The 13,658-nt window shown below is 40.4% G+C and overlaps 3 protein-coding genes across 3 annotated transcripts; 1 reads left to right on the top strand and 2 right to left on the bottom strand.

Annotated features, from left to right (window-relative positions):
• Positions 1 to 4,243: 4,243 nt before the first annotated feature.
• LOC133992810 (BTB/POZ domain-containing protein KCTD12-like) lies at positions 4,244 to 5,113 on the bottom strand. The gene is given in 4 exon segments (XM_062431564.1): positions 4,244 to 4,420; positions 4,422 to 4,847; positions 4,849 to 5,022; positions 5,024 to 5,113. Coding segments are annotated over 4 exon segments (867 nt in total).
• Positions 5,114 to 7,787: 2,674 nt separating this feature from the next.
• On the top strand, positions 7,788 to 10,260 carry acod1 (aconitate decarboxylase 1). The gene is made up of 5 exons (XM_062432272.1): positions 7,788 to 7,799; positions 7,987 to 8,148; positions 8,534 to 8,623; positions 8,743 to 8,942; positions 9,303 to 10,260. Exons 1-5 carry the CDS (start codon positions 7,788 to 7,790, stop codon positions 10,258 to 10,260), a joined length of 1,422 nt encoding a protein of 473 aa, XP_062288256.1.
• A 118-nt stretch (positions 10,261 to 10,378) lies between these two features.
• Positions 10,379 to 13,298, bottom strand: zgc:162944 (uncharacterized protein LOC569993 homolog). The gene is made up of 4 exons (XM_062431569.1): positions 13,076 to 13,298; positions 12,058 to 12,229; positions 11,608 to 11,806; positions 10,379 to 10,942 (listed from the first exon to the last, which is right to left on the bottom strand). Exons 1-4 carry the CDS (start codon positions 13,268 to 13,270, stop codon positions 10,747 to 10,749), a joined length of 762 nt encoding a protein of 253 aa, XP_062287553.1. The 5' UTR covers positions 13,271 to 13,298; the 3' UTR covers positions 10,379 to 10,746.
• Positions 13,299 to 13,658: the final 360 nt, after the last annotated feature.

Consider the following 13,658-nt stretch of genomic DNA (forward strand, 5'->3'; position numbering starts at 1 on the left):
GTGTTGTTCGTGTTGTCCAGTCCCATACTTCAGATTTAATACAGGCTCAAACATGTACAGATGTATTTGAGAAGTGAGAAAGAGTGAAATCCTACTACTACTGTTTGATTACGTAGCCTCTGGGAGCTGACCAATCACGAACAGAGTACGCACATCAGAAAGGGTTGATTTTTCCACTGCTTTAACACTAAAGTTAGCTCCTGTTAACCATCTCCCCTAAAGCTCATTTTTCTCTCCTCTTCTTTAACTATGATGGACAGCTGACATGGCTGCAAGTTTAATGATGCAAACCAGAGTGTAGTGTAACTGAAGGCAGCTTTATATTGCCTATAGCTTCTGCAAGACACTGTCAATGTGTTGGGAAAATTAGTACTTTGTTGCTTCATTTCAAGGCTTTGCATCATGTTATGCACATCGTTTTGGTGTGAGTGTGTTGCTTAGTCATCTCTAATATGAGAGCAGAGAGTAGAGAGAGAGAGAGAGAGAGAGAGAGAGAGAGTGTGTATTGTTGAGTGCTTACACTGTGTCACGGTTACCTGTTTTATTTGTTCTCTTTTTGTTTGTTTTTTGTTTCTCAGATAACGTTTAACCTAAGAAAAGGTAAGCAGCTGAACAGTGCTTCTGGACTAACTGCCCTTTCTCACTTAGTTGCTAACATAAAATCAACACTGTGCCAACGTTAGCCCTCAGCAAAAGCATCCTGGACTCATGTGTGGAGTTTATACAGTCCTGATCTGCTGAAGTTCATGTCAGGGCGCTAGGCATGGAGCATGCACACATTAGAGGGGTAAAAGAAAAATAAACAGATGGACAAATAGAGATAAACATATGAGAGAAGAAATAACAGCAAAATGGTGATAATTTAATGTAATTTGTCCCTCGTGCTTCCTGTTTTCCTCTTGTCACTTTGTCTTACAGCACCTTTTCTTCTGTTCTGTTATCTCATCATCACTCACACTGAAGAACCTGACAACCCATTTATTAAAGGTAACACTGTCATAAGAATGTCCAGTAACTGTAACTGTCAATAATATATCCATTATTCATATATCATCAATTCATATATACTATGTATATGTCTGGGGTTGTTTTTTTGTTTTTTTTTAATTTTCTGATAAAAACAATACACTTGGTATTCAGTATCAAGCTGAATCTTACTGTACTGTCATTACTGAACTGTTTTCAAACAGCATGTCTGAACAAGAGGATTGATTAAGATTTAATTCTATCTCCAAGAAAGGTTTGCTCTCTATCTTTCTCGTGTTAATGTCAAACAGCCAACACAGATGCTGACCATAGAAAAACAGATGTACAGTCAGAATGATACATTTACAGCCAGATGTCTTGACTAATCACCAATCACATTCCTGCAACACTGAAGCAGTTTAAATGAATGAGTCATTGCCCAAATTTAGATATATTTTTTTAAATTACACTAAAGACCAGTCTTATTGGACTCTAATTTGTGATTCCTTATTTAATTCAGAGACTCTAAGCAGCTTCCATGTGGGGTGGGCGTGTGTGATCTGAACTGGCAGAAATGTATCAGTTTCTACAGGTGCACAATGGGATTGCATGTGCATGTGCTGCAACAGCTGAAAGAAAGACAGCCTTTGCTGCACATGTTCGAGGGGGTTTCCTCCCACAGTCCAGAGACATGCAAGTGCTTGAGACACTTGCATACTGTGCTGTGTGTAAATGTGGGTGTGAGTTGGTGACTGTAGGCCAATATCTGAGGCAGTCCTGTGACGGACTGGTGAATGACACACGGTGTTTCCCTGCCATTTGTACCAAATGAGGCAAACAACCACTGTCTACATTTACAAAAAACAACAACAACAAAAAAACATAAAGGAAATTTAGTGGCTCTTGAGCGTATTGGGGATGATGTAGCTACACTTTGGTTTGGCATGATTTCATGTTCTCAAGAGGCAAAATCCATCGAAAATAGGATTGTTTGGACGCATTTCATGTAATGTCCTCTTGTGTTCACACTGATTTATTTTTAATGTAGGTTGCTTCTTTTTTAAGAACATGACACATTTATTGACAGTAAATGGACATCCGGTTGCGAATGTACTTCCTAATCTGCAATATTCATTTACACATATGAGTGTGACAATATCTTGGCAATCATCTAGAGCTCCGGATGCATTTGAATCATCTTGCAGAAAACATCTATTAATTAATTAATTATTTTATTATCTCAGTTACAGCAGCTTCTAGTTATTTGGTGTGTCGCCCAGCTGTATCATGTGTAGTATACCTGCATAGGCTGCCACAGGTCAGTCTGTCTCTGTAATCTGTTGCCTTTTTTGTGGTCCTCTGCTCAAGGAAATCAACAATGAAGTTTAACCTTTGTTGAAATACTGAAACAAATGATAGGGCCATTTTAGGTCCTCAAATAAAGCTTTCCCAAATCTTCAAGCTTAACTCAAGATTAAGTATCAGGCAGTTAAGCTAGTAGTTGGCAAGAAAACATCAATATAAAGTTGTAGTGCAAAACATGTGCACATAAAAGTTTACTGGATCTTTTTCTAGTCCATCGATATAGTTAATCAATTTTAAATGAACTTGTCACGGAGGCCTGTTCAAGCAATGACCCAGTCAAAGCAGGATCTATGTGCTACCAAGTTGTTACCAATGTGCAAATAAAGTAAGCCGAATTGCTCCTCACATTTAAATAAGTCCATTATTTAGTAGCAAAAACGTTAGTTTGCAAGTCATTTTGAGTCATTCATGTGTGCACACTAACCCCTTAAGAAATCTCTCTCCCAAACATAATTTTCGTTCCTGTCCAAAGAGCATATATTCCAACTTTTTAAAGCCAAATTGAGCCTGACTGATTTATTTTAGTGCATGAAACCCGAGGATGTTCCCCTTGGGAGAATGTCCCCAGACCCCTACAGAGGTTATGTCACTGCCTCTGCACTATGAGCACTGATTGTTGTATAATCCTGCCATGAATATAAGGCCAATTATTTCATGTCTGCTCTGAATGAAAAAACATAATCTAACTCTGGTTATACACTAAAGTTGTCAAATAATTGTGCTCTCACAGTAGAGGTGCACCAATCTACTCTCCATTTATGCCCACAGTCCCTGCAGAGTGAACCCTCCAATTTGTGTGCAGCTGGACCCTTTCATTATATACACTTGAAATAATAATGACATCATGTGTGCACAGCTGCACTATTTGCATCCACATGACCTGCAGCTGAATTTGTGTGACAAAACGGATCCTCTCGCAATATTTACTTCTTGTGTGATTTAATAAACAGGGGCTGACGTTGGATAGGAAAATAGATGCAAGGCCTTGAAGTGAATAAAAGAGTGAAGTCGGAGCCTAGAAAACTTCATGGTCAGGATTTGTGTAACGGTGAACATAATGAAAAAGTACAAACACATCAACACATAGCTGCCACATACATTTCCATGTGTCCTTCTAGTTTAAAACACTGTGACAGATGTTGTTGAGCTGGCAGCTTCTGTGCCATGATGGGCTGAGGTGCCCGGGTAGAGCACATCTCTTTGAGGCTGACTCTTTGATCCCCGCTGAGTAAGCTTTTAAAAGGTTGGAGGCAGGTGAATGCCAGGATTTTGTCACAATGAGGACGGTGCAGAAGTTAAGAAGATATGATGATTGGCAAAGGGCTGAGAATAACATGGTAGAAGATTTTTATTTCATCTGGACAGGTTTAACAAATACAACTCTACCAAGCAAAGCACATACACTTACAATCATGTCAGTGACAGAACTGCTATGAGTGCCTATTAGATTATACAAAACTGGGCCAAACAGTGATCAAGCAGCCTAGAAGTTACAATGACACTGATACTATCGCTGCTCGTCAGTTCTTGGATGCCGTTCAGTTCACACAGCACTGAGTCGGATATGGCTGAAATATTGACATGCACTTCTATGAGATGGGGACGATGGTGTTTTCCACACCACCTTTTGATGAGTCTGTCAACTCAAACTATGCTCTGCTCACTTTGAACAATCAAACTGCATAATCTGAAAAATACTGTTTGTGTAGATCATTTTTAGAATATGTTTTGGGGGTATTTTATGTTTCTGTGGAAAGTGGCATTACTGTTATGTGGCTATCCTGCAATATTTTGCAGTCACTCTCCCTTTACAAATACTATTCAACACAGCAAAAATAATACTTTTGAAGACATTCCCCCTCTAGATCTTCAGATGTCTACATCCAACATTACATTATTAGTTTATTGTGAGTTATTCCCGGCAGAAGACATATTCGGTGTAGCTTGTCCAGATTTTGTCTTCGTTTGGATCATTGCTGGTGTAGGCACAGGTGCCTGTGGAGCTGCAGGCCACCATGTGGAAGCCCGACTCTGTCAGCTTGTCAAATGCTTGCTCTAGAAAATTATACTTCAGATAGTATCGAGATGTGGTATCTCTCAGGTGGGCGGTCCGGGTCTCTGCTCTCGTTTAGTGTGTCCCCAAACACTTCTTTGGCCAGGGACGTCTTCCCGCAAACCGTGATTCGCGCCACTCTTCTGAATTTGGCGTCGGTTTGGATGTCTCTGCCAATGGTGTACGAGCCGCGGTATCCTATCGTGATATAGCCCGACTTCCTGGAGTCAAGAGAGGGGGAGCGCATGGCCCCGCTGACTGACACTGTGCGTAAAGTCTCCATGGCGCCAGAGGAGCCGCACTGCAGCGCACCTTCCTCAGTGTCACTCTGGCTGATCTCTTCACTGACTGAGTTGTCCTTACTCATTCGGGGGCTGAGGCGTTTTGCAAGGTCCCGCAGCTGGAAAAAGTCAGCCTCCCTCTGCAGTCGACTTTTCTCAGGGAAGTAGTCCGGGAGGACCAATGTTCAGGTCCCGGAGATAATCTAGGATGTAGCGGAATAAGAAGCCGTCCCTGTCCAGGAAGAAGCGCCCTTTGCTGTCTCTCGCCAGCTCCTTGGGTGTCTTCTTGTTGAACATGTTCCACAGTAGCGAGTCTGGGACGGCGATGAGAGTTTTGTGTCTGGTTACATAGACCTGGTCCGCCGACATTGAGCTCAATAATCTCTGAAAATGGGGAGCTCGAGTCGCCGCAATTGGACACTGCGCGCTCTGTGTCGGCCAGTGCCATCTTCTCTGAGCCGCTGCAATAATGTGGGATCAGTGGAAACACTGAGCAACTAAGTGGCAGCGGCTTGTTTATGAGCCTGGGCTCACCACGTGCGTGAGTGCGCGTGCGTGATGGCGGGTCGACTACTAAATTAACATTTAACTATTACATGACTGTCCTGTCTAAAGTGAGCTATGGTGGTCTCGTGTATGAGTGCATGCGCATCTCTCTCTCTCTCTCTCTCTCTCTCTCTCTCTCTCTCTCTCTCTCTATCACACGCACACACAAAACATGCACACGCAAAGAGAGAGAGAGAGAGAGAGAGAGACAGAGAGAGAGAGAGAGAGAGAGAGAGAGAGAGAGAGAGAAGAGAAGAGAGAGAGAGAGGAGAGAGAGAGAGAGAGAGAGAGAGCAGGAGATCATATCCGTGTTGTCACTTTTCCAGCATCATTCAAAGCAAGCACAAACATTTGATTAAGTGTTATTTGTTTCCTGTTCAGTTAAGCATGAAATGTAACCTATCCTTTGATGAGAATTTAATTCATTTAATTTAATTCATTTTTACAAACACACTGGATTACATACAGACAGTAAGATATCCCAAGTTTAAAATAAAGACATGGTATGAAAATATGGAAAGAGTGACACCCACTGAAAATCTGATGGAAATGCAACCAGCATCATACACAGGAGGTAGTGAATAACTTGTTTGGGGTACGTTACTCACAGCAATGACAAATGCTTAAAAAATCAGCTGAGACATCTCTGGGTAATCCACACACCGCACTGTCAACAATGTTTTTGCAGGAACTATTTGTATTCATAGAAAGTAGTAAAAAGAAAAGTAAAACTGGTCACAGCAAGCTCTGACTACAACTAACATTTTTTGTCTATAAAATGACAGAAAATAGTGAAACATGTTGATTGCAATTTCTTTTAAAGCCCAAGGTGACGTCTACAAATTGCTTGTTTTATCCAACCAACAGTCAAGAAATAAGACAAAACAGCAAAGCCTCACATTTGAGAAGCTGGAGCCAAAGAATGTTTGGCACTTTTTATTAAATATCAAATAGTTGCCTAATTGACTAATCTAATTGCAGCTCTAATCAGATAGGACTACATAATGTATCCTAAATTTAAAACAAAAAAATGATTTGAAACTATGCAAAGAGTGACACCTATTGTAACTGATGGAAATGCAATCAGCATCTTACACACACACACCCCTTTGGAGAAGTTGAGAACTGGCAAGAATTTGCATTCTCAAGACTTAAAGAACGAGTTCACAATTTTTCAAGTATGTCTTAAAAAACGTATCAGGTCCCCAAATGAACACTGACCCATGTTTTTCTTCCTGTAATCATTCCTCCTGTTTATTCTGACCATTAAGAGATCCCTTCATAATGCACTTTACATGTAAGTGATTTGGGGCAAAATCCAGCATGTATTTAAAAGTTCATTTTATTTGACACTAATATGAAGCTTCATCGGCCCAACTGAGTCAAATTCCACTCAATATCTTTTAGAGTTACAGTCTTTGCAGTCAAACTCCCTTTTTTTGTCACTGTACTTTGGTTGCAACTAAACAGGAAACCACTGTCTGTCAAGACACAATGAGGGCTTTTTTTTAGTAAAAAGACTGTAACTGTAACTTCATATTATCTTCAGATAAACTTTTGAATACATCTTTGCTAAGAACAAGGACTGTGGATTTTGTCCCCCATTACTTATATTGAAAGGCCATTTGAAAGGGATTTTCTAATAGTTTGAACAGGAGGAATAATTACAGCAAGGAAAAACTCTTTCTACATTTATTTGTGCACCTGATTGTTGTTTTAAGACAGAATTTATTAATAAACAGCTGTGCATTTAGGTCAAACTGTGTTTAATTAATCCAAAGGCTTTACCAATTATTCATCATGAACTTTTAGTAAAACCACAACCGAGGTCACAGTTGCTGATGATCAATACTTTCCCAGTGGTGTGGTAACAGCTCCTTCGGTCATGTGTTTGTGTTATTTCCCTGTTCTTCCCACAGCAGACGTTCCAGTCTGCCATCTCAAAATGAAACTGTTCACAAATGACAGTGGACATTCGCTTTGCCAGCTGTTTTTTTAACCATAAAGTCTCCTCAAAGTCAAAGTCAAAGTCAGCTTTAATGTCAATTTCTTCACATGTACCAGACATACAAAGGAATCGAGAAGACGTTTCTCACTATCCCACGGTGAAACAGATAAAGTGCACAGGCACAACAAATAAGAGAATAAGACATTTCCTAACACTAAAAAGTAAACATTTAAGTGCACAACAAATAAGACATTTACTAATATTAAAAAGATAGACAATTAAATAAAAATATAAATAAAATAAAAATCTAGGATTCTAACATTTGTGTAATTGTATTCTCATAATATTACACAACCATGAGAAGTTCTTTAATATCTAAAGCTGCATGTAACCCTCAAGCTGAAGTATTTGTGATGAAAATTAGGAAAAAGCAAGCGATGTAGTAGATTGGTCAATATAGTCACAATTGTGGAAAAATGAATCAAAGAGGACATGAAGTCATTGTGAAAGTTCCTACTTCTCATCGGGGTCAGCTTTTGCCACTTTGGAAATTTGGACAGTGTAATTGCATATAAAAGGCGGCTGTACTTGCATGCTTTGTCATTTGAAGACATTTTCACCGACAGCAATGCTACGCAAGGTACTGCTGTTTTCTTCCATAGTCACATTCTCTGCCTTTCATATGAGATTAGATTTAAACAACTTTTGGGTTTAAAGACAAATAGATGCAACATATTAAAACGTCTAGATCCTTAACAACTGTAGTCTCTCTGGGCAGGTTTGCTCTTCGCTTTGAGACTGACTGACCCCTGTTTTCACCTTTCCAGGGTATTACAGAGAGCTTTGGAGCTGCTATCCATGCCCTCAGCGCCACTCAGCTGACAGATGGTGTGATTAACAGGAGCAAAAGGATGATGCTGGACACCCTGGGTGTTGGGCTGTTAGGAACCAGGACAGCTGTCTTCAACAAGGCTCTCAAGTACAGCCAGGTACAGTAAACCATGACAGTATGTGAGGAAATAATATAACAACCATTTAATTTTGAAGTAATTCAAAATAGGATTGCATATACTGTTGCTGCAATGGCTCATCTGAAGTTCTCAATACGAATAGGGAATATTTGTAATTGTATCCACGTCTTTTGTGCAGTGTTTGTAATGAATTAATCCTTTTCTAAGAGATGTTTATATTATTAATCTACTTACTGTACTTCCTTAGTAGATGAATTAATTTATATCACATTTATGATGCTGTTTGTTCTGAATTGTGTCTGTTTTTTAGTCTGTCATTACTGTCTGTTTCACTTCACTGACTTCACTACTGAGTTCAGAGTTTTATCCAAGCTTACTCTCATATTAATTTGTCTGATTGCAGTCGTTTCAGTCAGAGGAGAAGAGCAGCGTCTGGGGCAGATCAGAAATATCTCTCCCTCCTCATTATGCTGCTTTTGTTAATGGCATCGCAGTAAGTTTAATTAATAAGTCATGAATAAAATCAAATAAAAACATAATAAGTAGATGACATGGCACAGCTCTGGTTTAAGTGTTCATTACTGGTTCTGTTACATTGTCTGGTGATATTAGGTTCACTCCATGGACTTTGATGACACTTGGCACCCGGCTACTCACCCTTCAGGTGCTGTGCTACCTGCACTGCTGGCCCTGGCAGAGACACTGCCCAGCCAGCCGTCCGGTCTAGACCTGCTGCTGGCCTTTAACATTGGCATCGAGGTGCAGGGCAGACTCATGAGGTTCTCCAGGGAGGCCTACAATATCCCTAAAAGGTGAGTTCTGGGACAAGTTAAACTTAATGAAACTGGAAAAATGTCAGAGTTGAATAACTGATTCACTGATTTCATTATAATAAGAGCAACACCTACATCTAGTGGTGTCTACTCATGCTGATAGTTTTTTTTTTTTTTTGAGGTTTTGTTAAAACTGGTCACAGAAAATACTGAGAATGCTGATTGCAGTTTCTTTTAAGCCCAAAGAGAATGTTTGGTGCTTATGTTTAAAAAATGACTTTAAGGATTAATCAAGTATCAAATAGTTCCCTGATTAACTAATCTAATTCAAACTCTAATCAAACCCTAATCTGAACAGAACCTAATGTCATCTTTCTTCCTCTTTCTCAACACTGCCAGATTCCACCCTCCCAGTGTTGTGGGTGTGATGGGCAGCGCTGCGGCCTCAGCTAAGCTTCTCGGTCTGTCCCCAGCACAGTGCAGTCATGCTTTGGCTATCGCAGCCTCTTCTGCTGGGGCTCCTTTGGCCAACGCTGCCACACAAACCAAACCTCTCCACATAGGAAATGCTACTCGGAGAGGCCTGGAGGCCGCTCAGCTGGCCCAGATGGGATTGGAGGGGAATTCAGCAATACTGGATATGGAATGTGGTTTTGGGGTTTACTACAATGACTACAGCCCTTCAGCAATGGCTTATTCTGGTGCTGGTGGCTTTAAATGGATTCTGGAAGATCAGGACATTGCCTTCAAGCGCATTCCTGCTCATTTGGGGATGCACTGGGTTGTGGACGCTGCTCTCGCTGCCCGTGCAAAGTTTGAAAACACAGCAGGCAACTTTGATCTGAGCCACATCAGGCGCGTCACACTTCGAGTACCTCCATCCAAGTACGTTGACTGTCCCCTACCTGCCACAGAGCACCAGGCCCGGCACTCGTTTCAGTTCAATGCCTGCTCTGCCCTGTTGGATGACAAAGTAACAGTGGCTTCATTCAGTGAAGATCAAATTAGCCGGCTCACTCTGAGGGAGCTCCTGTCCAAAGTCAAGGTGGAGACACCAAGGGATAACCAGCCCAGCTTTGACAAGATGTATTGTGAGGTTGAGATAGAGACCGATCAGGGGCAGAGTTACACAGCCAGGTGTGATAACTTTTACGGTCACTGGAGGAGGCCACTGAGTCATGAAGACCTGGTGGAGAAGTTTATTGTAAATGCCTCCACAGTGCTGTGCTCAGAGGGGGTGGAGGGGGTGATAGATGTGATAGGAAACATTGAGAGAGAGAGTGGGTGTTCCTCCTTAGGTTCATATCTGAGAATGACAAGTGAGCCACATGAGCAGCTGTACAGCACGATTTTGTGATTATAAAGTATATTATGAAGCCAATGTAAAATATGAATGAAATAAACATAATGTATATATTTAAGATAATCTTTTTCTCCTGTGGAGTATGTGTGTGAAATAAAGTGACCTGAAACAGTGACGTTCTCCTTATTTTATTGCAGTTACCCTGTACAATCATATTTGTTCATTTTCTAAATTTACATCAACACTGACATGATGAGACTGATACACTGCATCACAGTATGATTTATATAGCGCTTTTTCACAAACCCAAGGACACTTCTAATCTCATAACAGTGATTTAAACTGAGATTATTGCAAAATAACAGAAAAACCTGCAAAATCAGACCATGTGGTTTGACATGACTACTTAAAATACGCATATTTTATAACTGGAAGTGCTTCTGATCATCTCTTTTATATTGGTTTAGCATCTATCATGAAGTTAAAACTGTTTTGTTTTTTTTGCATTCTGTTTCCACTATCATTTGAGCATTTATAGAATCAGGCAAGCTTCAGCACGTCTTTCACCATCGCACCGATTCCGTCGAATATCTCGTGGATCGGCGCCTCGCACATGAAGGCACTGGTTGTAACCAGCTTGTTCTTCCCGTCCACGAGGCTCTCGCTGACACTTTTACTCACATGCTTGCACCCCAGCTGGTTGATGGCCGCTGCGGTGTCAGTAGTGTTCGGGTACCTGAGGAAAAGACAAAAAAGAAGCGACACATAATGTTCAACTGCTTGAAGGTGGATTTCTACCACTGTAAACACTTAAAGGGGAATTTATCATTATTATTATTAATATTATTATTATTATTATTAACTTGGGTCTCATTTTTGGAGCTTTGGATATCATTTCTGTTGTAAGGATGTAGTGATTTCTGAAATCCAAGAACATGGCAACGTTGCTTACAAAAAAGTCCAACAGTGCAAAAAACACAAGCCCTCAGATGATCTGACTAAACGGCTCTATTTGGGAAGTAAAACTAAAATGAGCATGCAAAAAATTACAGTAATCGAGAAAAACTGCATGCACAAATATGGCAAATATGAAGTGACTGTGTAAACTGTGATGGATGTTTAGAAAAAACTGTTTTGGGTAATAATTTTAACATTTGTCATAATTTACTCCCCCGAATAAATTTGACTAAAGTAGAAGTTTGTTTAAATCCTGGATGATCATCTGACTGCTCTTTTTTTCCTAGTCAGGCTTTTTTTAGTGATGTTATCGTGTTCCCAAATTACAACAAATAATTTGATGAGAGCAAGACTAAAAGCAGAAATTGTCAAAGACCCGGGATGCAGTAAACTGGAACAATCCTTTAAAATGAAGCATGGTGTGCTCAAGCGAGTCAGACTCACTTGTCATCCTTCTCGATGCCGACGGTGACCTCGCACCCTGGGAACACCTTGGCGGCCAGCACAGGTGAGATGCAGCAGAGGCCGATGGGTTTGCCTGCGCCATGGAACGCCTGCATCACAGTCTGGACCTCAGCGTTAACAGAGCAGTCCTTCCCCTGCACTGCCCACGTACAAAGGTTCTTCGCTGCCCCGAAACCACCTAAAAAACAACGAAAAAACGAATTTAAAGAATAACTAACTAAACATTGGTGTGTTTAAAAGGGAAAATAAACCCAGAAGCAATCAGATCAAAGGCTGAGATCATTCACAGTATTTGAAAATCATCTCCACCCTAAAGAACTTTTCTTTTTAGTGTATTTAGACTGAATTGATGAAGCATGTAACCACACAACAGAATGAGATCTTTGTGGTAAGAAAGCAGGCTGCCGTGTTGTTATGACTGAACTGAACCTGGGAATATGATAGCGTCATGTTCTGTGACGCTGAGTTTAGACAGGTCCTGGATGTTTCCACGGGCCAGCCTGGCACTCTCCACTAACACGTTTCTCTTCTCCTCAGATGGTGAGCCTTTCAGGTGATCCACCACATGCATCTGGTCAATGTTGGGGGCAAACATGTTTACCTGTGGAGTAGAGTGGTAAAGGTGAGGACTGGCTTAAAATGATTTTAAAAAACATAGAAAAATGCACATCACAAGTCCCTAGAGTCCATTTTGAAAAATAGTATGCTTTGTGAGTCCAAATCACAAATATTTCATATTTATAATAATACAAGCTGCAAATGCTCAGACTTGCTGGCAAATGACTTAAATGATAATAAACTAACATAATTGTTGTGAAATGTTTAATTAAATAATCAACTACTTATTTCAGCAATATAGATCCGAGTCCCATTCTTCAATTTATGCTTATTTTGCAAAATTTGTGGTATTTCCTTGTTAGCCTATTTAACGAAAGTATTTTTTAAGGGAAAATTTATAAGGCTCAGAATCACCAATCAGACCTTTGCTTCATTTTTTAAACGGCAATCTCAATTACAATGTCATAACTTATCACCGTGTCTTCTTGTTTTATTAAGTCTGGCTACAATCAGAAACTTTTTATTCATTATATTTCTGAGTGTTCTGTTTTGTGCGTGTGTGTGTGTGTGTGTGTGTGTGTGTGTGTGTGTGTGTGTGTGTGTGTGTGTGTGTGTGTGTGTGTGTGTGTGTAGCCTACTTCATCATATATGGATATTTTAATGAAAATATACCTAAGTATACCAACAGATCAAGAAGTTTTCTCAATAACTCAAATTTACAAAACTACAGATATTTAGGGGCATCTGGCTGGATCCTACATTTTTATCAGTCTTCCTTTGTCCTAATGTAGCCTACATTGTGCTCTGAGCAGTGTCGAGTGCACACACATACCCCTATGACACACATATCCTGTATGAATACTTTCAGATCAAACTGTCTCGAACTTACACTTGCACCTCCTCTGCTGAGGTGGACCAGGACAGCGGAGGCCTCATGGATCTCAGTGCCGTCATAAACTCCGCATCCCGCCAGCACCACAGCCACGCGTTTAGCCATCTGTGAGCTGTAATAACTTTTATTCACTGCCTGGATCGTGCTGAATGTCAGCAAGTTGCGTCCACAGTGGTGCAGCAGGGTGAGCATGGCGGACTGTCTGACAGATTCTTCTTCTTCTTCTGAATAACAGATGGTACTTTGTGTTGAAGCTCCTCTGTGCATTACCGCCCTCTTGTGCACAGACCTGATTACTGCTGCCTCCACTGCTACAAGAAAACATCTGGAGGACCAACTCTGAATTTCAATGTCATATTTCTCTCCAGTTTAACACACAAGTACAGTTATTTCAAAGCAATAATCATTCTTATATTCTTATTATTCAATTATTCATCTGTATTGACTCTCATTTTTCCTTATTGGATTCCTGACCTTAAAACAGTAACTCACAAAAATGTCCACTTTCTTGCTTCCTCTGGAGAGTAGGTCTAAAATGGATATATTCTTGTCAATTGATAAATATTTAGATTAAATTATG

This window comes from Scomber scombrus, chromosome 13 (genome assembly GCF_963691925.1).
Source record: "Scomber scombrus chromosome 13, fScoSco1.1, whole genome shotgun sequence".
Classification (NCBI taxonomy): Eukaryota; Metazoa; Chordata; class Actinopteri; order Scombriformes; family Scombridae; genus Scomber; species Scomber scombrus.